The sequence below is a fragment of the Bombus bifarius genome, unplaced genomic scaffold (genome assembly GCF_011952205.1).
Source record: "Bombus bifarius isolate JDL3187 unplaced genomic scaffold, Bbif_JDL3187 scf7180000007977, whole genome shotgun sequence".
Taxonomy (NCBI): domain Eukaryota; kingdom Metazoa; phylum Arthropoda; class Insecta; order Hymenoptera; family Apidae; genus Bombus; species Bombus bifarius.
Window position 1 is genome coordinate 1,423,517 of NW_022884362.1, and position 19,283 is coordinate 1,442,799.

General features: G+C 43.2%; 4 protein-coding genes and 1 long non-coding RNA gene across 5 annotated transcripts in view; 3 read left to right on the forward strand and 2 right to left on the reverse strand.

The window, feature by feature from the left end:
* The window catches only part of LOC117204190, a 47,644-nt gene extending 33,806 nt beyond the window's left edge, over positions 1 to 13,838 (forward strand). The window contains exons 8-16 of the mRNA XM_033441369.1: positions 3,954 to 4,204; positions 4,500 to 4,747; positions 4,858 to 5,010; positions 5,125 to 5,270; positions 8,227 to 10,317; positions 10,459 to 11,112; positions 11,251 to 11,457; positions 11,548 to 11,943; positions 12,045 to 13,838. Coding sequence (XP_033297260.1) covers positions 3,954 to 4,204; positions 4,500 to 4,747; positions 4,858 to 5,010; positions 5,125 to 5,270; positions 8,227 to 10,317; positions 10,459 to 11,112; positions 11,251 to 11,457; positions 11,548 to 11,943; positions 12,045 to 12,244 — 4,346 coding nt within the window. The 3' untranslated portion in view covers positions 12,245 to 13,838. The remainder of the gene's footprint in view (positions 1 to 3,953; positions 4,205 to 4,499; positions 4,748 to 4,857; positions 5,011 to 5,124; positions 5,271 to 8,226; positions 10,318 to 10,458; positions 11,113 to 11,250; positions 11,458 to 11,547; positions 11,944 to 12,044) is intronic.
* Positions 13,839 to 14,355: 517 nt separating this feature from the next.
* LOC117204187 (histone H2A) lies at positions 14,356 to 15,806 on the forward strand. Its single transcript, XM_033441366.1, has 3 exons — positions 14,356 to 14,526; positions 14,610 to 14,817; positions 15,286 to 15,806. Exons 1-3 carry the CDS (start codon positions 14,505 to 14,507, stop codon positions 15,461 to 15,463), a joined length of 408 nt encoding a protein of 135 aa, XP_033297257.1. The 5' UTR covers positions 14,356 to 14,504; the 3' UTR covers positions 15,464 to 15,806.
* Positions 14,667 to 15,095, reverse strand: LOC117204192. Its single transcript, XR_004487026.1, has 2 exons — positions 15,060 to 15,095; positions 14,667 to 14,953 (listed from the first exon to the last, which is right to left on the reverse strand). It is a non-coding gene; the product is annotated as an uncharacterized LOC117204192 (long non-coding RNA).
* A 270-nt stretch (positions 15,807 to 16,076) lies between the features above and the next one.
* LOC117204179 (UBX domain-containing protein 1) lies at positions 16,077 to 17,784 on the forward strand. Its single transcript, XM_033441352.1, has 7 exons — positions 16,077 to 16,252; positions 16,324 to 16,377; positions 16,439 to 16,597; positions 16,668 to 16,919; positions 16,993 to 17,209; positions 17,298 to 17,478; positions 17,631 to 17,784. The coding sequence occupies exons 1-7, from the start codon at positions 16,197 to 16,199 to the stop codon at positions 17,675 to 17,677; spliced, it is 966 nt and encodes a 321-aa protein (XP_033297243.1). The 5' UTR covers positions 16,077 to 16,196; the 3' UTR covers positions 17,678 to 17,784.
* Positions 17,600 to 19,101, reverse strand: LOC117204181 (ribonuclease Oy). The gene is made up of 4 exons (XM_033441357.1): positions 18,842 to 19,101; positions 18,128 to 18,662; positions 17,896 to 18,054; positions 17,600 to 17,807 (listed from the first exon to the last, which is right to left on the reverse strand). The coding sequence occupies exons 1-4, from the start codon at positions 18,901 to 18,903 to the stop codon at positions 17,727 to 17,729; spliced, it is 837 nt and encodes a 278-aa protein (XP_033297248.1). The 5' UTR covers positions 18,904 to 19,101; the 3' UTR covers positions 17,600 to 17,726.
* Between the last annotated feature and the right edge of the window lie 182 nt (positions 19,102 to 19,283).

The window sequence follows — 19,283 nt, forward strand, 5'->3', positions numbered from 1 at the left end:
CCGACTCGTCGTCTAGCAGGCGCGATCGAGAAAATTTCGCAAAAACGATTATTACGAACGGAAGAACGAATCGCGAAAGGAAGTTTATCCCGCCAAGACGACAGGTTGCGTCGCGGATTTTCCTTTCCATCGTTTTAAGTAACGACCGCGATATCGGTTATTCCGTTCTCTGTTCCGGCGTGCTCCCTTTTTCCCTTTCACCTTCGTTTCCTCCATTCGTCGGTTTCCTCTTGTACGCCGTACGCGCGAATATTCGTCGTACGTCGAACGCGAGAATCTCGAACGGAACGCGCGATCGAAGCGAATATCGCTCGGAATTTACGAGGCTCGAGAACTCCGTCGAGACGTCCGTACGTCGTGCGCTACGCACGCGTGTTCGAATTTCAATCGCACCTGGTCGGCGTCTGAAATTTCCCCTTCTATCCTTTATCCTGCTAGCTTTTTCACGCGATACCAACTGTTACAAAATTCGCGCGATCGAATAAAGTTTAACGATCGGGTGTTAAACGTTTTACGAGGCACCGCGGAATTTCAAATAAACTGCCTCGGCTTGCATGGAAACGACCGAACGCCGCGTACCCGAGATCGCAGACTACTCGAAAGTTTGGCGGCAGTCGACGTGGCGCTCAGCGAGGTAGTTTCTAGTCGAGGAAAGTCGTTCTTTTTCTTTTTTCCTTTTTTTCTTTTTTCAAACGGGCCTGAAATCTATACGAGGAAGAAGCGGGGACGAGGTCGATTTTATCGAAACGGCTGCGCTCGGTCTCGTTCTCTCGTCTCTCTGTCCGCGGTTGGCTCGTGGATTCCACGTTGGCCCGATTAATTGTCGCGAGTACGGCGAGCCGAAAGAAACGTAGGTCGATTATCGCGAGGCGAAAATCGGTAACGCGAGAGAGAAAGAATTCCCTCTGCGTGCGTTTAGCCGCGTCGGAATCTCGTTCTCGCGTTTATAGCGCGAGTGCCTTCCTCCGTTACCTGCCGGTTTCTCGTACGGTAAAACCACGATTTTCCCACCTGTTGTTTGTCGTCTTTCGACCGAAGGAAAAAAGACATCGCGTATTCGCGCTTCTCCAAGCGCGTTTTACATCGCCGCCGTACATTCTTCTTCTTTATTCCCCTTCTCCTTTCCATTTCCGCGAGTCGATCGATCATTTCGCGTATTTAATTTCATCCGGCAAACGCCGCTCGCGATACGCGTTGCGATTCTCGTTCGACTCGCGCGTCGTTATCGACGCCACCCGGCCAGGCGCAACAGGGGAATTCGATTCGGTGACGCGAAATTATTAACCGCGCGGCACTTCGAACGCGGTATTTCGCGTTTGGCATTGTTCTCGTCAGCTTCTGTATGGAGCTCGAATTCCAATTAAACGCGATTACTCGTCGCTCCGTGGTGGCAAGTTTCGCAGGAACGCGCGAAACGCCGGATCGGTCGGTGCGGTACCGCGACTCGGACGACGACGATTCGACGACGATTCGACGACGATGTCGCGAGTCGCCGAACGATAGAATTTTCGCGTCGTCGATGCGATCGTCGTACGTTCGTGCCGATCGGGACCGGACCGGGTCGGGCCGGGCCGAGGTTCGACAGACTCCAGCGATACGCGGGAGACGCGTGGTATCGGTTTCGCAGAGAGGTTGGCGAGAAGACTTTGGCGCAAGAAGCGAGTCAGTGGCGTAATCCGTGGCTGTTTATCCGGTCGTAGCCGGTCTTTGCTTTCGCCTTCCTTCGCAGGATTCGCAAGCGGCTACGAACGGCGTGGATAAAAGGGTATACGCTGTACACGGAGAGAGAGGGTCACGGGGACTGTGTAGCAGGCTGGATTCAGGTTCTTCCTGTCTTAGTGGTGTGGCGTTACCATGGTAACAGACTGTAAGCCGCTTAACACCACCCTCTACACACCCTTTCCACTCGCTAGAATCCTTGTGCTTGCGACGTCGAGTCAACCCACCCTGCTCGGCGCGTCGTTCGCGTTGGCGAACGTCGTTTTCCCTTTGCTCCCTTCTTCACTCCCTTCGCTCCCCTCGCTCCCCTCGCTCCGTTCGATTACGCTGTATCCGCGCCGGGCCCACGGAGAACCATCCACGCGCGTATACCCGTTCCTCGTTTCCTCCCCAGCGGCACCAAAGTATCTCTCCTTTGCCCTTATCGTCGACAACCGCTCGAAAGCGTTTATCGTTTGGCCGATCGTAGGATTCGTTTGGCGCGTAATGCCACGACGATCGAGTAAAGAAGCGCGGGTCGAAAGATCCAGAGACGTGGGAAGAGACTGGTTGTTAAAAGACAAAGACGACGACGACGACGACGACGACGACGAGAACAAGAGAAAAAGGCGCGAGTAACGGGAGTACGAGAATGAAAAGAAATCGCGTTCCGAACGTGGAAACAGGGGAAAATGAGAAAGGGAGGCGAGAGCAAAAGGCGACGGGGTGCATGCGGTGGAGAGGAGAGGAGGGGAGAGGAGAGCAGCAGGAAAGACGAGGGGAAGAGTCGCGTGTCCGTTGAGAGGAAACGAAGATGTGTGCGCTCTGCTGACGAGGAATTGAATGGAGGGTGAAAAGCATCCTCGGAATCATCGCGGAGAGAGCCATCGGGTATTCTCTGGCTGTTATTTTCTCGTTTTAACCGGAGGGTTTTTTCACGCGCACGCGCGTCCCGCCGTGCCAGCAAACGCGGATAAGGGACAGAGAAACATCGTTCGTCGTCCCTTTCTTCGGCAACCATCGTCCGAGACACAAAGGACCGCCGTCATCCGGATGCCGACGTGTCCTAGCTCGTTCTTGATTTTTAAAAAATCGACCGAGGGAGAGGACGATAAAAAAAAAAAAAAAAGAGGAGTAAACCGCGAAAGAACGAATTCGCGCTTTCGCGTCTTCTCGATGTAGATCGATCTGGTTTGAAAGCTCTTCCGAGCCGCTTACTCTTTTCAAAGGGTTCTCCGTGCAATCCCAGATTCGTATCGCTGGCAAACAGCTTCGAAGGTCGAACAACCGCTTCCCTTCTTTTCGCCCTCGATGGAAAACGACGAAACGCGGAAAAATCGTGTATCGTCTGGATATCCTGTGTACGAGGTAATAGGACGACGCGTTGAAAATTATCGTCGATCGTCGAATTAACGTTCGAAAGCGGTCGAAGAAAACGATCGAACGTACGACGACGTTTCGATAACGATATTTTATTCGACGTGTTTTATTCGTCTAATGGTTTTCCATTTAGTTACATCGGTTATCGTCGTTATCCTCTCGGTAAATTATGCGTACCCTTTACGCGAGATAAGGGAAAAGCAAGCGAGCGTTCGAAGAGAACCGAGTGACCAACAGCGTACGAATCGCGTAACGTTGCAATATAATAATAATAATAATAATAATAATAATAATAATAATAATAATAATAATAATAATAATAATGGTGAAAATTGTACCACGTTTTTAGCCGACCCGGTAGAGATATTTCGTCAGCGGACACTGTCGTTCTATGCTGTATCGTTATTATATTATACAGGATGGGTGGTTGGTGGCTGGTGGTACAAGCGGAAAGGGGGTGATTCTACGCGAAAAAAGAAGTCGAAAATATGGAATAAAAATTGTTCGTTCGAGGCTTCGTTTTCGAGAAAATCGACTTTGAATTTTCGCTCGGTACGCGTGCACTTTGTCGCGTCTCGTTATAACGGATCTCACTGTAGATCGTTGTCTCGATGGAAAAATGAAAAAAAAGACAACATTTTTTTTATTCTATATTTTCGACTTCTTTTTTCGCGTAGTATCACCCCCCTTCCGCTTTTACCACCAGTTACCAACCACCCTGTATATTATATGTTATACATTTATCATCTGTGTATCGTCGATTACGAATGTAAGAATTTGGATAAAGACGATTTTTCGTCTGGTTGTCGATCGCGCGTTAATGGATCGTAAGTGACTTTTCGATCGCTGATCCCCTAATCGTCGATTGGTTTCAGGTCTTCAGCCTGCCAGCACCAAAGCGCCACCCACCACGATCAGCAAATCTCACAGACCCAGTTCCGGCGTTTTACCACAGGGTCATACCCCTGGACCGGGTCCAGGTGGACAACAGAACAGCAGAAGCTTCGCCGCTGCTCTACGAAACCTGGCTAAACAGGCAGGTCCGGCTCCTCAGGAGGAAGAACCTCGTGCGAGTCCTAAGAATCGGGCGCCACCTCCTCTGGTTAGAGGTCCTTCGCCCGCTAAGGTGAGCGATCGTTGTTGCGACCAGCGATCGACCTGCTTTCCTTCCTTTCTTCCGTTTCTTTTACTCGACGCGCCTGGCCGTTATCGTCCCCCGAAACGGAACGATCGGTTTCTTATCGGTTTCGTTTCGGTTTTTGCTATACTCTCGAAAAATGATAAAAAAAGAAAAAAAAGAGAAAAAAAGATAAAGTTCGGAGGACGCGTTTCGTCGGGCTGGCTGGCTGGCTTAACCGGACGGCTTAAAGGGTAAAAGGACGAGGCAAGGATTAACGAACGAGCGAAAATGTGTATTTTAGGAACGATCTACCCACGAGAGAAGACCAGAGGAGATACCGTCGTTGTACACGAACGCAAGACCCGCGGATACCAGTAAACACAGCGTAACTGCCGCCGCTTCCGAATTGTTGGCTCGTTCGGGTTTTCAACCGTACCGGCCTGAACACCATCCGGCCCACGCTCCACCGGCTTTTGCCCTGGACCCTGCGGCCTACAATCCTTATCATCACGGTCTCTATCCACCACCACACCTCCAACACGCTTATAGGTAATAGCGCGTGATCTAACGCCGCCTCTCTGCCGTTTACCCGAAGAGCGCGCAGCTAACAAGCGTGTTTAACGAAATCGTGGTGTAACCGCTCGATTCTCGCTACGCAGATTAGAGGAACAGTTGTACTTGGAACGGTGTGGAATGCTGAGACCACCGATATTTCCTGGCTTACCTTCGTATCCTCTGTACGGATTGAGATACAGTCCGGACATGCTACCTCCTGCGTCTCTTGGGCTCATGTCTCCCGTGATGCACGAGCGGTAAGTGAACGAGAGAAAGGTCTCTAACGGACGGAAAGCGGTGCCTGCTGACCGGATGATCCCCTGGAACGCGGCGACGGCCCTTTGTTAACGGTCCTACGATTCTCGTTTCAGGCTGAAACTGGAGGAGGAGCACCGGCTGAGGCAAGCGCGAGAGCAAGCCGCGTTACGGGAGGAGGAGGAGAGGAGAAGAGCGGCACGAAATTCCGCTCCTGCAGCCCCGGTACCCGCGCCTGCACCTGCATCCGCCGATACTGCAGGTGAGCGAGTCGCTCCACCCCCCACTGCCTTTCATTAAAAAGAAAGCATCGATTACGAGCGATCGCGAGACTTCTGTCCCGATGGCTTGTTACGCGCGGAAAAATAACCTTCTCTTTCCCTTTTCGTTTTCTCTCTCTCTCTCTCTCTCTCTCTCTCTCAAGTACCTTTTTTCACGCGAGCGTGTTCCGCGGTGTATCGACCGATCTCCTCCCTCCGATCATCGAACTCGACTTCTTCGTTTTTCTTGCTTCTTTCTTTCCAAACGTTATTGTCAACGTTGTCTCTTTCGTTCTACCGTTACGATGTGTCGATCACACGGTGATTACAATGAAATTGCGATAACGTGCTCGCGTCGTTCTCTTTCTCTCTTTCTTTCTTTCTTTCTCTCTTTCTATCCTTCTTCGAGCTTTCTAATGCACGTGTAAAATTACCGCGGCGAAAGAACCGTACGTCCTGAAATTATTTTCTAGGGGAATACGAAAATCGATCTTCCGTCTTTGTTCTCGACTTTGGTTTGACAATCGGTGCCAAGCGATCGCGAACCCTCGACGAGAAACGTCGTTGGTAACGCTCTATAAGTTAAACGATCTGTACTGCGACCGACAGTAGTTCACCGTGAACGGACGAACTGGCGAAAAGCGGCAAACGAGGAGAAGTCGTTGCAGAATATACCTGACTGTGAATGAAATCGAAAGAAAAAGAAAAAAAACATACTACGCTTCTAATTTTAAACTAGATATAATCAAAGTTATAGTCATAGCCGATCGTTTCTTACGAAGGTAGGATCGATATTTTTTAGATAAGCGTATAACTCGATCGTCGAGTTATCTCTTCCTTCGGTTTTTACTTCGTTTCGTTTCGTTTCGTTCCGTTTCCTTTCGTTTCGTCCCTCTATCCCCCCCGCCCCGCCCCGCCCCGCCCTCTTTTTTTTCTTATTTTCCGTGTATTTTCTTTGAATGGAACACAGTGCCATTCCGTCACACGCAACTATGGTACGAGCCTTCGTGGGACCTCTGTTCGAACGCTTTGTCGTAGTGGAGAAAGCGAAGGTGTACGCTGCTTGCCCTAAATTTCCTAGGATAATCGAAACAGTTGAAAAACGCAGTTGCGTTTTCGATTTCGATTCGATTTCGCTAATAATTTCGTTTACGCGTAGACCGAAGTCAGACTTATTGGCAACTGCGACTATCCTTTGTTCATATATTTAAAAGAATAAGTCGGCCTTCGGTCGGCCGTTTATCCATTTATATCGTATCATCCGAAGCATATATGTTACAAATGATTTTTGTAGTGTCGAAACAAAGTCTCTTAATCATGTACAATGTTCGTTACATAGTTAATCGTTTTATATAGTTAGTGACGTCTTGACAAACAGCGAAACTTCAACATAAGAGTGCACATCTTTAGTGTGGAGAAGCTTTATATATTATCCTCGTTATCGTTACGGCGGACATCCGTTTAAACGGTAACAATTGAGTAAAACTCGATCGTTTCCTTCCTCTACAGAAGAATAAATTATATTTTTTCGATAAATTCAATTTTGTATTCGTATCTTTCGTGTGAAATGTGAAATCGATGTTAACCGTAATTATTATAATCCGAACCGATGATAGCGCACGTTAGCCATCGTCGAATAATACCGCTTCTCTCTTCTCTTAGTTTTTCTTTTCTTTTCTTTCTTTTCTTCTTGTTTTCTTCTTGTTTTCTACCTCGTTCGATTCTGTTTGTTTCGTTGATTCCTCGTTGCGATTCCTCGTTGTGATTCCTCGTTTACTCCTTGTCGATTCCTTGTTGATTTCTCCTTGATCTCTTGTTGATTTATTCGTTGATTTATCTTTGCGGCGTTCCCTCGTTCTCTTTTGTTCGAATAATTGGCATCGTAACGCGTGACATAAAACGTCAAAATGTTTCGTTTCGATTGGTTTATCGCGAAGCGATGAACAGCCGATATATCGCAGGCCAAACGACGATTCGACGCGCCTTCGTGTCTTTTACCGAAACGTAGTGCACTCTTGCGTTAGTTCCCGCAACTGTTTTAGAAATTTGCAATTAAACGATCAGTGTCAAAATAATTTCTCTTCGGTGTAGCATACTCTATATTCTACCCATTATTGACTTGATCCACCGATGTATATAACTTTGTCACACATGTTCTTTTATCAAAATTATACCGTTTTTATATAATTTATTATGTAAACATGTATATTTGGACTATAATTGAAAATAAACATTGCAAAAAAAAAAACGTGATCAAAATTCTGATTGACTTGGAATTCTTGACCCTCGATTCATTTTCTGAAACAGTTTTGGGGAAGATTCAGCGATCTCGATCGCTCAAAAGATCAGTTTCCTACGCTGTGTACGATATATACGACGTTGTCCACGGGCGTCCCAATAGCAAGCGAACTATTTCTTACAGTCGATCCGAGTAGTACGTTGTCCGATCTCATTGATATTCTATCAGCAATCATCCCCAATACTTCGAATTGAATACATCATATCAAGCCATTCCTTATAACGACAAACTTATCGCATCGCTCAGGTAAGTTGGAACGGACGCGCGAAAAAAAGTTGCCTTTTTCGAGCTTTTGCCACCTTGTTGGTCGCGTAAGCGTCGGTGTACGATGCGCTCTCGTTCGTTCGAATTCGAAAGACGTTGCGATCTGCGTAACTGCATCGTATCTGCGTCGTATCTGCATCGCAGAACTGCGGCCAGTTACGGCGTATTTCGAGATTCGAGATCGCAATCCCCCGCGAAGAACGCTTCTCCTCGCGCTCCCGAACGCGATAGATAGCACCACCGATGTCGTGGATCCGCGTGTTCCTGTTCGATCGAACGTATTGTTTCGCGCGCATTGCCGTAAAATACGCTCTGCGACTACTCTACGGAGTAGTAAATCGACAACAGTAGATCAGTGGAAGATTACCAAGCACTGTGTTCGGGATTTGTTCCAGCTAGGAAGCCGACCATAGCGGCTCAGATGCATAGCGAGCGGGAGCGAGAACGCGAGAACAGAGATCGGCCAAGCGGCAGCAGTAGCGGAGGCGGCGGCGGCGGCGGAGGCGGCGGCGGAGGCGGAGGCGGCAGCGGAGGCGCTGGAAATACCAACAACAACGCTAACAACTGCAACAACGGTAACAGTAACGTTGGATCTGTCGGTAACAGTCATCATCCATCGAGAAAAGAAGAGCAGTCTTCCGCTCCTCCTCCTCCGCCAACAGTAGCACCGCCACCACCACCACCACCACCGCCACCACCACAACCACCACCACCACCACCGTCATCGGATCCAACGGCAACAGCGAACATCTACCACTCTCGTTTGTCAGCGTTTCCGAATCCAGCAGCTCCCATTGGACCTCCACCGTCCTTGGGTTCGGCTACTATCTGTTCCGTTAGTTCCGCGGCCATGCCGCCCCCTTTGGCTTCTACTCTACCCCCTTTGAACCTCGGACCTCCGCCAGCGATAAGCTCCGCGCCTATCGGCGGCCCTCCGCCTATTCCTTCTATACCCTCTATGTCGTCGTTGACGCCAGCGGTGATCGGACCGCCACCGCCACCGCCTCCATCCCTCGCCATGCCTTTGGCGCCTATCATCTCTATACCTTCTCTCCATTTGCCCTCCGTATCCTCGACTACTATTCATTCTAGTCAGCATACAGCTACGATAATGAGCAGCGCGACAACTACGGTTACAACTTCTATATACCATCAGCAACAACAACAACAACAGCAGCAGCAGCAGCAACAACAACAACAACAACAACAACAGGTGCAACAGTCGTCACAAGCGTCGCTAGCAGGATCGTCGATACCGTCGCAACAATCGCAACATCAACAACAACAACGTTGTAACAACGCGGCCGGTACAACGACCAGCGGTACCAGTTTGTCAAGCAGCGGCACTATGACAACGCACGGGACACACACTCTAACGACAGCTAACGCGGTTCCCTCGATCATGAATAGCGTCAATCATATGACCACTTTGACTCACAAATCGCCACCGTTGTCTCATGCTATTCATAGCTCGAGAAGCAAAGAATCCGGTACGGTCGCGATAAGTACAACGACGAACGCTTCGAACACGAGCACCAGCAGCACGGCGATCACCACCAACGCCGTCGTTACAACGAACGCGTTGGCGACAACCTCGCAACAACCGCCTTTCGTCAGACCGTTCGAAGATTCCTTTCGCTCGTCGTCGAAACCTCAACAAAGACCGATCCTGAACAGTCATAATCATAGTATAACCAATCAAATTTCTTATCAGGAGTCGCCGGTAAAATCGATAGCCACTTCGACCACAACGCCCCAAACGATCGCCGGACAGATCGCCGAGAATTCCGTTGCGGATAACACGAAGAGCACGAATCTTCAGCAATCGCTGTCACATCCGATTCCTTACCCGCCTCAGCAATTTCATCATCCGCATATACCCGTTTCGCACGTAGCTAATTTGTACAAACCGCCGCCGCATTTTTCCTCTTCGCCTGCTCATCAACATCACTCGCAGCCGAAAGCGAACGTACCAGTGACACCAGCCGCTAGCAACGGTGGCAACGCGAATAACGCCAATTCCAATAGTACGAAGCAAAGCGCGTATCACGCCAACGAGAACAATCAAACGGTGACCGTGACAGCGGCGGCGGCTCAACGAAACGACGTCCCTTGTTCGTTGTCGTCGTCACCGCCGTCATCGTCCCCATTGTCGTCGTCGCCACCTTCCACCTCGTCGAACGTTCTGAATTGCAGTTCCGTCGACAAAACGGCAACGCAACTTACACAAAACGCAACTTACAATAGTAACAACGTTGGCCCTGGTAGTGGGAACAAGATGGCGAATCACACGAATTCGCATCACAAAAGCAGCACGGATACATCGACGAAGGAGAGCAAAGTTAATTCGTGCAACGAGAAGATGGAAAATCACGCGAAGCAACAAGCAACAGCGAATCAGCAGAATCATTTAGGGAAGAATTCGCTTCAAGACAAACCGTTGACGCCCCATTTCGCTTACGAACAACAAGGAAAGGGTCCGCCACCGCCGATACAACCACCACCACCACCACCACCACCATCAGCACCACCACCGCCACCACCGTCGCAACCACCGCCACCACCGCCACCACCACCGCCACCACCACCACCACCACCACCGCCACCACCACCGCCACTACCACAATCCACGTTTCAACCTATAAATTTTAATCTCCTTGAGAAGGAGATTAAACCTGAAGTAGAGTCTAAGATACAGAGCGATCAGAATAGCGTTTTGTCCACATTATCGTTTCAATCGAATTTTAAGTTCAGCATAAACGACATCGCACAGAAGCCTATAGATACGACTCAGTTGATGCAGAGCATCAAGTCTGAGGAAGTTTTGCGTACCTGTCAGAACGTATCCAATGTTCTCCTGCAGATACCAAAATACCAAGAGAAACTGTTGAATTTCTCGACCGAGCTAAAAACCGCATTTTGTTTCACCGACAAGTGCAATAATTTGACTGAGATTTCCGTGAAGTGCGAGCCAGCGGTGTTAAATGTGCCTGACCTGAGCAAGGCTCTAGTCAAACAAGATGTTACGAGCGAAAAGTCTTTTCTTGTACCTGAGAAACCGAAAGAGCTGACGTCCTCGTTAGACCTAGCCGAGAAGAGAAGGAAAAGAAAACGGGAGAGGAATACAAGCCTCGCGTGTAGTTCCGATTCGGAAGGTGAGGAAGAAACAAAGGACATGGATCTCTGGATTATCAAAGGTCCGCCAGCCAAGTTACAGTATTCGGAGAAGAAGCTCGCGTTTCTCGCCATGTTTGGTCTAACCACTCTAAGTATGAGGAATGGTAAGCGCTCTTCGTTATTCTTCTTTCTCTTGCGTACGTTTCTCCTCCTTCCGCCCCCGTTTCTTTTCGCCCTTCGTTCCTCGTCGCCTGCAACGTTAACGCTCATCATGAGTCGCTTCCTTTTCTTTTCGTCTATAGAGATAGAGCTTTGTAAAGTGGAGAAGCGGTACAGGTTAAATCCAGATCCGCCGGAGGTACCTCTGGAGACGGAGCAAACTGTCGAGTCCGTATTACCAATACCGCGAGAACATCCGGATGTATTGCTCCATACGCCAGATTTTGAGCCGAAAGTTGGTTTTCTCAGGACCATAGGCCTCGATATAATGCCTCCGGGCAGGAGAGATGGCAAGTATCGGATTAAAAGATGATTTCTCTGCTATCGGTCATCGATGGTTATATCGATATCGAACGAATTTTCCATTGTTATTATTACAGAGGCAGAAGTAACGTGGCAGTACGTTCTACAAGATCGTAAAAAACGGAGAAGTTCAAATTCTGTGACCGCGTACTGCGAGAGAATTGCCAAGGCGTATTCGAAGAATCCACCGACATTGCCGAAACCGCCTCAAAAGATGAGACTACTGGACAGAGTAAAAGTAAAGCAAGTTCCAGAACGACCACCGCCTCTACCACCTTTGGTTCCGAACATCGTCTCCATGGGTTATCCTGCTTTGCCCATGCCCGGTGAAAATGGGGTGAAGCAACATTGCAAGATCGTGGATATTAAGATCGTGGACGACAATGTAGACGACCACGTCGGTGGGAAGAACGAAAGGCCCAGGTGGACCGGCATCGAGGACATCATGCTTGCTTACAGCGAATATTCCAAAGGTACGACGAGAAGATCTTCAACGGCAAATTCTATTTTGTCTTTCGCATTAACCGAGGCGTTTTCATTCCTTCCGTTGCCCGTTTATTTTCTTCCGTTTCAGAAAAAGCAATGGAAAAGAAAATTCTGACGAGCGAAACATCAAAATTGGTGGCACAGTCGAACAACTTGCGTTCCGAAACTATTCACCTAGAGCGAAGGATATACGAACTGTTATCCGCGAGAACGGCTCTTGATTCGGAGAGACGAATGCTCAGTGAAAAAATTGAAAGGATTAACGCACTTGTTAGGAACCTTAGGTAGCGATGCGTAACGCACAACACGGAAACTCATTCATCTGTGATATTATCGAAGGGTTAAGGGTCGTTAGCATACAGTACCAAATATAAAATCTTACGACACACAGGGCAAGTAATAAAAGTTTCGGTGATACGTTTTATTGACCAAATGTACAGCAGCCTTTCGTATTCTTTTGCTACTAAGTGTACACCACGTGACGATGCTATATACACAATATAAAAGTTCAATAGCAGCAAAATTGAAGCGATGATCGCCAGGAATATACCTTTATATTTCGTAAATGACGATCGTCATCTCAACGAACGAACGAACGAAAACACATACACATATACACGCGCGCGTACACACACACACACGCATACACGCACGACGCACGCACGCACACGCGCAGTATGAAAACAAGTGTAAGAACCACTGTATAAAACGAAATTATACCTATATATAGATGCACTTTTTAGTTAACACTAAAGTGATTAATAAAGATTTTATAGTTTCAACTAACGGCTCTTAAACCCTAAACTATAAATAATTGTAATTTGTATCATAATATTTTAATGAAAAATAGACAAATCGTATAACTTATTTTATTCTGCGTAATGTGGACTCTATGTCAGATAATAACTTGAAACAATATGATATGTCACAATTTGTATATGACTCGATCGTTAATATTATCTCGTGTAAAAGAAAAGCGAACATCTAATCGCAACGTTCATCGAATCGGTTCGATGACGATCGAAAAGTTACACTCTCAAATGTATAGACTGTGACTTTCTTTTTCATTTTGCGTCGTAAATGGGGATAGTGTATGTGAGCTCTATGTTAATGGAAATTTTCAAACTATGAACGACAGACTGCGATTACAGTAAATCCGGATGCAAAAAAAAAAAAAAAGGTCGAAACCGTAGAACCGTAACGATTACTTTTAACGTAAAAGATGTTTCGAGATAGAAACGACTCTAGTCTACGGACATTCGTAGAATACAGGAAAATCACGTCTGATTTCAAGAAATCGGAATAGTGATCGATCTTTCCTTTCGATGTCCACTGTTCACAGTAATGAACGCAAAGGCCAGTGAATACAAGAGAAATTAATGTAACAACAGCAGTGAGGTACTTACGTAGGTAAAGTGACTTAATTTAAATTGTCTTAATTTAAAACGTGAGACATCGTGCGAGCACATTCCACATAAAAAACATGCTTGTTACCCAACCTCCAACATTCCACGTTCGAATAGTAATCGGATCGCAAACAACATTAAAAAACGAAGAAAAATCGTTCTGCTGCAAAAGGAAAAAGATTTTTTACGTTCAACTAAATCAGTGCTATATTATGCTAATTTCAATCTCCTAGTACTTGTATCTCACTCTACTCTCCGAGTATATCGTTCAACTATTCATCGTAATACCTCCAGTATGTATAATATGAAATCCATTTATAATTTCACCGTTTTGTTCATTGAGTGCCTAACGTTATCCTACATTTGTAAATATCATTATTTTTATGTATTGTATAACAAAATAAGACCACAAGAGATTTGTTGGTCTCTAATCTGGCCAAACCAAGAGCCTAGGAGTAAATTGTTGAAAATATGAATTTTCAGAGTGTCTCTATTCCTCCTACCTCTTTCACGTCTTCGTGTGAACACTTTCCTACTTACAATCGATAATTAACTGTAGTCGTTCTTATATCTCGATTTTCATTCCACGGTAAACTAAGTCATTTTCAAAATATTTAGTAAGTTTAAAGTCATGGTTTTATCTCGTCAACCGTTAAAGTAATTACAAATTTTAGTTACTTTCGTCGTTACTGCCCTCTATGCCCAGACGCGCTTATTTTCTACAGACTGTACAATTCATACAATAACGTTAAATGCTACGAAGAAGATAAGAAGTAAAAACTAGCAAATAATCATTAGATAAATCGCATTAGTCGGGGAAAATAATATTCTTTTAGTCGATACATATTATATGTCCGAATTATATGTCAAGCAAATACAAAAAGGACATTTTCTAAAATAAACTTCAATTTCACATCTAGGGATTTTAACGCTAGGCTAGCGGCGCCACTAGTATAATTGACGTAGAAATAAGGTTCCCGCGCAAACGAGCACCGACCTAACTGTCGCCGCCAAAATATCTGACGTACATACGCATAACCGTCGTCGGGCAAGGTAGACTTTCATTCGCTGTTTGGTACTCCGAGGAGAAGCATTAACCGTTGTTCGTGTTTAAGAAAACTTTTAAGAAAGTATTATAAAAGATGTCAGGACGCGGTAAAGGTGGTAAGTATCATATCTGTTTTGTTGGAATGTAATATTGTAGTTTATTGAGAAACGTCGAAAACCGTTTATATGTATACTTTCAGGAAAGGCTAAGGGAAAGGCGAAGACCCGCAGTAGTAGGGCAGGGCTGCAGTTCCCTGTCGGAAGAATCCATCGTCTTTTAAGAAAAGGAAATTATGCGGAACGAGTAGGAGCTGGAGCGCCTGTTTATTTGGCCGCTGTGATGGAATATTTGGCGGCTGAAGTACTCGAGTTAGCCGGGAACGCCGCAAGAGACAACAAGAAGACGAGGTTGGTGAAGCAAAGCCCTTCTTCCCCTCTTCCCCTCTCTACTTATCTATCTATTTATCTATCCGTATCTTCCTTCTCTCCATAATTGTACAAATATTCTTTTTCTTTTCACTTACACGATACTTTTATGTAGTTTCTGTAGCTAAAAAAGATGATATAAAAAAAATTGTGTTTAATTAAATTTCACTTACATTTGGATATAATATCCAGTTTCATATAGGATTCACAAAAATCAATCTTACAGTTATTTCTTTGTAGCATTGTACACTGTTCATTGTTCCGATTTTGAGAGAAAACTTTCAAATGTAAGTGAACTGATATGATAGGTTGTTTATCATTCTAGCGGGAAGCACATAAATTTCATACTTGCTACATGTTCATATTTGTATATACCTACAATTAAAGTTAAGCGACCCTTCAACGCTATATAAGTTTCCAAATACACAAATGTTCATACTCTTATTTCAGGATAATTCCACGTCACTTACAATTAGCTATTCGCAATGACGAAGAATTAAATAAACTGCTCTCGGGTGTAACAATCGCTCAAGGTGGTGTCCTGCCTAACATTCAAGCTGTGCTTCTGCCGAAGAAAACCGGTACTGGTGGATCTGGAAAGGGAGACAAAACATCCCAGGAATATTAATAATCATTAGAATAACCTTTCTAACTTAACAGTACTTTAGGGCTATATCTTTGTTTCTTGAGCCATTAAAGAAAAACAAAATAATCTCTGGACCTTATCAGATTACCATCGCTTCATCAGACATTCGTTGTAAAATTATTTTAGTTAACGGTATAATCTACTATTTTATTACTGAATAACATCTTTTATTTAGCGATAATGTAATAGCAAATTGTATTATTACTTAAAAGAAGTCTTTTACCTATGCTTAGATCTATTATCTAAGTATTAACCAAACTGTCATAACTGTACTATGTTTTGTATGTTTTTTTTCTTTCGATTTTGTATTAAAAGTTCTTAGTGACTTGTATGATTTATGAAATGTAACAACAAGTATAACTCATTTTTATGTTTTTGTTGACTGTAAACAATACTTAGAGTGAAAATAAAACATCATTACTCTTCACTTTACAATATTTCTTTAAAATTTTAAACCTACATTGTAACCATGTTTTCTGCATTCTTCGGAATTCTAAATAAATAAAAAGTTACTTAAACATGACAATTGTACTTTCAAAATTTAACTGCATGTGACTTCCGGTAAGGTAATTCTACCAGTAGACTTTTACAACGTACAAATTCGCATAGGTAGCGCGTCGGTTGAACGTGACGTTAAGTTTTTGATCGGGTGCCTGTCGAATTCTTGTTGAATTGGTGAAAAATATTCGTTAAGACTTCGAAAACATAGAGAAAAATGTCGTCGAGTGATATAAATATGTTAGTCGATATGGGCTTTAGCATATCTAAAGCGTAAGTATTTTAAGTAGCTCTTTTATTAATATAATATAACCTTTATTATCTTAATGTGTATTTTGTTGTAGAGAAAAAGCTTTAGAAATTACTGGAAACAAAGGTGTTGTTCCGGCAATGGAATGGTACGAGAAAGGCCGTGGCTTCATTCTCATCGTCCGATGACGATCTTAATTTTTATTTTAGGCTCTTGGCTCATTCAAATGATGCTGAACCATCACCTGACCCACCTACCGCTGAAAGTGCAACGCTGTCTAATCTTCAAACATCAATCCATGAAGATACTGCCGATGCTAGTGGTCAGGTGTCTACTACTGAAGTTGCTAAATCTATGAAATGTGATATGTAAATATATACTAATGTTTTATGTTGGTTAATGTCAATGAAGTATTTACTTTGATTCTTTATTTAATAGTTGTGGAAAACTGTTTAAATCTAACTTGGAAGTCGAATTCCATGCAACAAAGTCCGGACATGATAGATTCTCTGAAAGCACGGAAGAAAAGAAACCTCTTACGGAAGAAGAAAAGAAGGAACAATTACGAATTCTAACAGAGAAGTTAAAACAGAAAAACAAGGAGCGAGAGGAGCAGGAAAAGAAAGATGCACAAGAAAGGGAAAAGAATAGAATAAAATCAGGGAAAGAGATGGCTCAGGCTAGAAGAAAGTAAGTGTTGCCTTTTTTTTTCTCTTTTCACAAAAGTGAACACAGTATATTTATTTGTCTATCTCAATTATAGGTTAGAGGAGTTAGAAATGAGAAAGTTGTTAGAGGAGAGGAAACGTGAAAAAGAAGAAGAGAAATTAGCACGTCAAAAAGTTAAAGAACAAATTGAAGCTGATAAAGTTGCTAGACGTGCCAAAGCTAATGCCAAAAGAGCATTAACAGAATCTCCACCTACACCGTCATCCTCTACTAGTACTTATAGAAAGGAATATAATGATACCAGGTTGCAGGTAATAAGTTGCATATTAATGAATATCTACTTCTAATCTTAATGTCTAAATATCATTATATTTAAATGACATAATAGTAACATTTTAGATTAGGCTTACTAATGGACAAACATTAACGCAAAGCTTTGGAAGTAAGGAGAAGTTATCTGCTGTGAGATTGTTTATAGAAATTAATAGAACAGATCCATCTGGTCCATTTAATTTAATGACAGCTTTCCCAAAGAAAATTTTCATGGAAGATGATTATGAAGCTCCGTTGAATGCTTTAGGTATGGTGGAATTTATAATATGTAATACAATATTACTAGTATGTAATAGTATAGTATTAAGATCTTCTGAATTAGCTATGATTTTCTTATAATAACATAAAGATAAAAGGGTACAAGGCTCAATTATTTAATTATTATTATTGTACTTCCAGGCCTGACACCATCTGCAGTTTTAATTGTTCAGAAAAAAGTAGAATGATCATAATAAATATCAGCTATTACTTTCCATGCAGTCAACCATATAACTTTTAAGATACTATACGATTATAAAATATTCTCCAAAAATTTATAAAAAGGCAGTATTTCAAAACATTCTGTATTTGTAATTTCTGTAAGAATATTAAATAAACAAACAATTTAGAATATACCGATATGTAAGATATAATCTTAGAAACTTAATTTATACTACAATTACACCTGTGCTACGTTGTGTCCTTGTGGCAGTTTATCAGGATATGTTACATATCCAGAAAGATCACAGTTCGTAGGATATTCATAAGTTTCATCACAGTTAATTAATTGTAACATCTTGTCAAAACATATTCGTATTTCAAATATGTATGATTCTCCAGTGTCCTAAAATATTTTTTATACTAATAAGTTTAAGCATCAAATATCGATATTATATGATGTATAAATAAATTCTTACCTTGTTTTTTATGCAGAATAATGAGCCTCGTTTACCTAATATTCGTTCAATAGCATTCAAAATATCGCTCGTGTTATATGTTTGTCCAGGTATGATATTTTCTTGTACCAATACATTTTTCATATCATACTTTGTTAATAAATTCAGACCTTCCTTGAAATACTTGACCTCACTATTTAGATGTTCCACGGTTGCCGCGCAAGTACCGTGTTTGTCCCATTCATGTTTCCAAAGGGAGTAAGATGTTTTTCCATTTTCTATATCTATCCATTTTTCTTGTAATTCTGTTTCTATTAATTTTAAAGCTGAAGGGTTAAAAGGCATCGATTTATTACAAAACTGTGGACCGATTTTATGGTATTGAGAAGGCCAAATGCCATGAATTGTCCACTCATCACGTTTTGTCGGTAATGAACACGTGTGCGATGCCTCGTTTTCCTTCCAAGTATAACAAACAGTTTGAGGCCAATGTTGTGTAAAAATTAAAACATCGAAGTCATTTGATCCTGTTGTGGCCTTCAAATAGTTCTCATCACTGTGAAAACCATGTTTTATATATAAAGGATATTCTCTCTCTCACACACAAAGGACGTGTTATGTTACGAATAATGGGAAATGAAAGAAAGTTGAAAAACATCTTCTCATTGTATCGCTTTATATATATCACAAAACAGGAACACATGTATATTGTAACAAATAACACTTTTTACTCACCTATTTGTTTTAGCGATAAAAAACAAAAATAAAACACTAACAATTATCTTGCAACTAAACATATTTAAAATGCTAAAGTTCTTAGTGTACAGAGAAAATCTAAATTAGTATATATTCATTGACTACACAGTTGGCATATGGTACAGATCTCTCTGCTTATAAATGCCTTCAAGGTGAACTTTATCTTACAATTTCTACTCAGGTAGCAGATGGTACAATAGTGGACGCTTGTACTTTCAAGAAGTACAAACGAAATATACGCATATCTGTATAATAATAGATAATAATAAAATAAGAAGAAGAAAAAAAAAGAGATAGCAGATGGTTATCACTCATAACAGATTGATAACACTGTTAAGCAGATAGGCACCACAATGTTTGCAGTCTTTATATGTTTTTAGGAATAAAAAAATGAGCTTATTATATTATTATATAAACATTG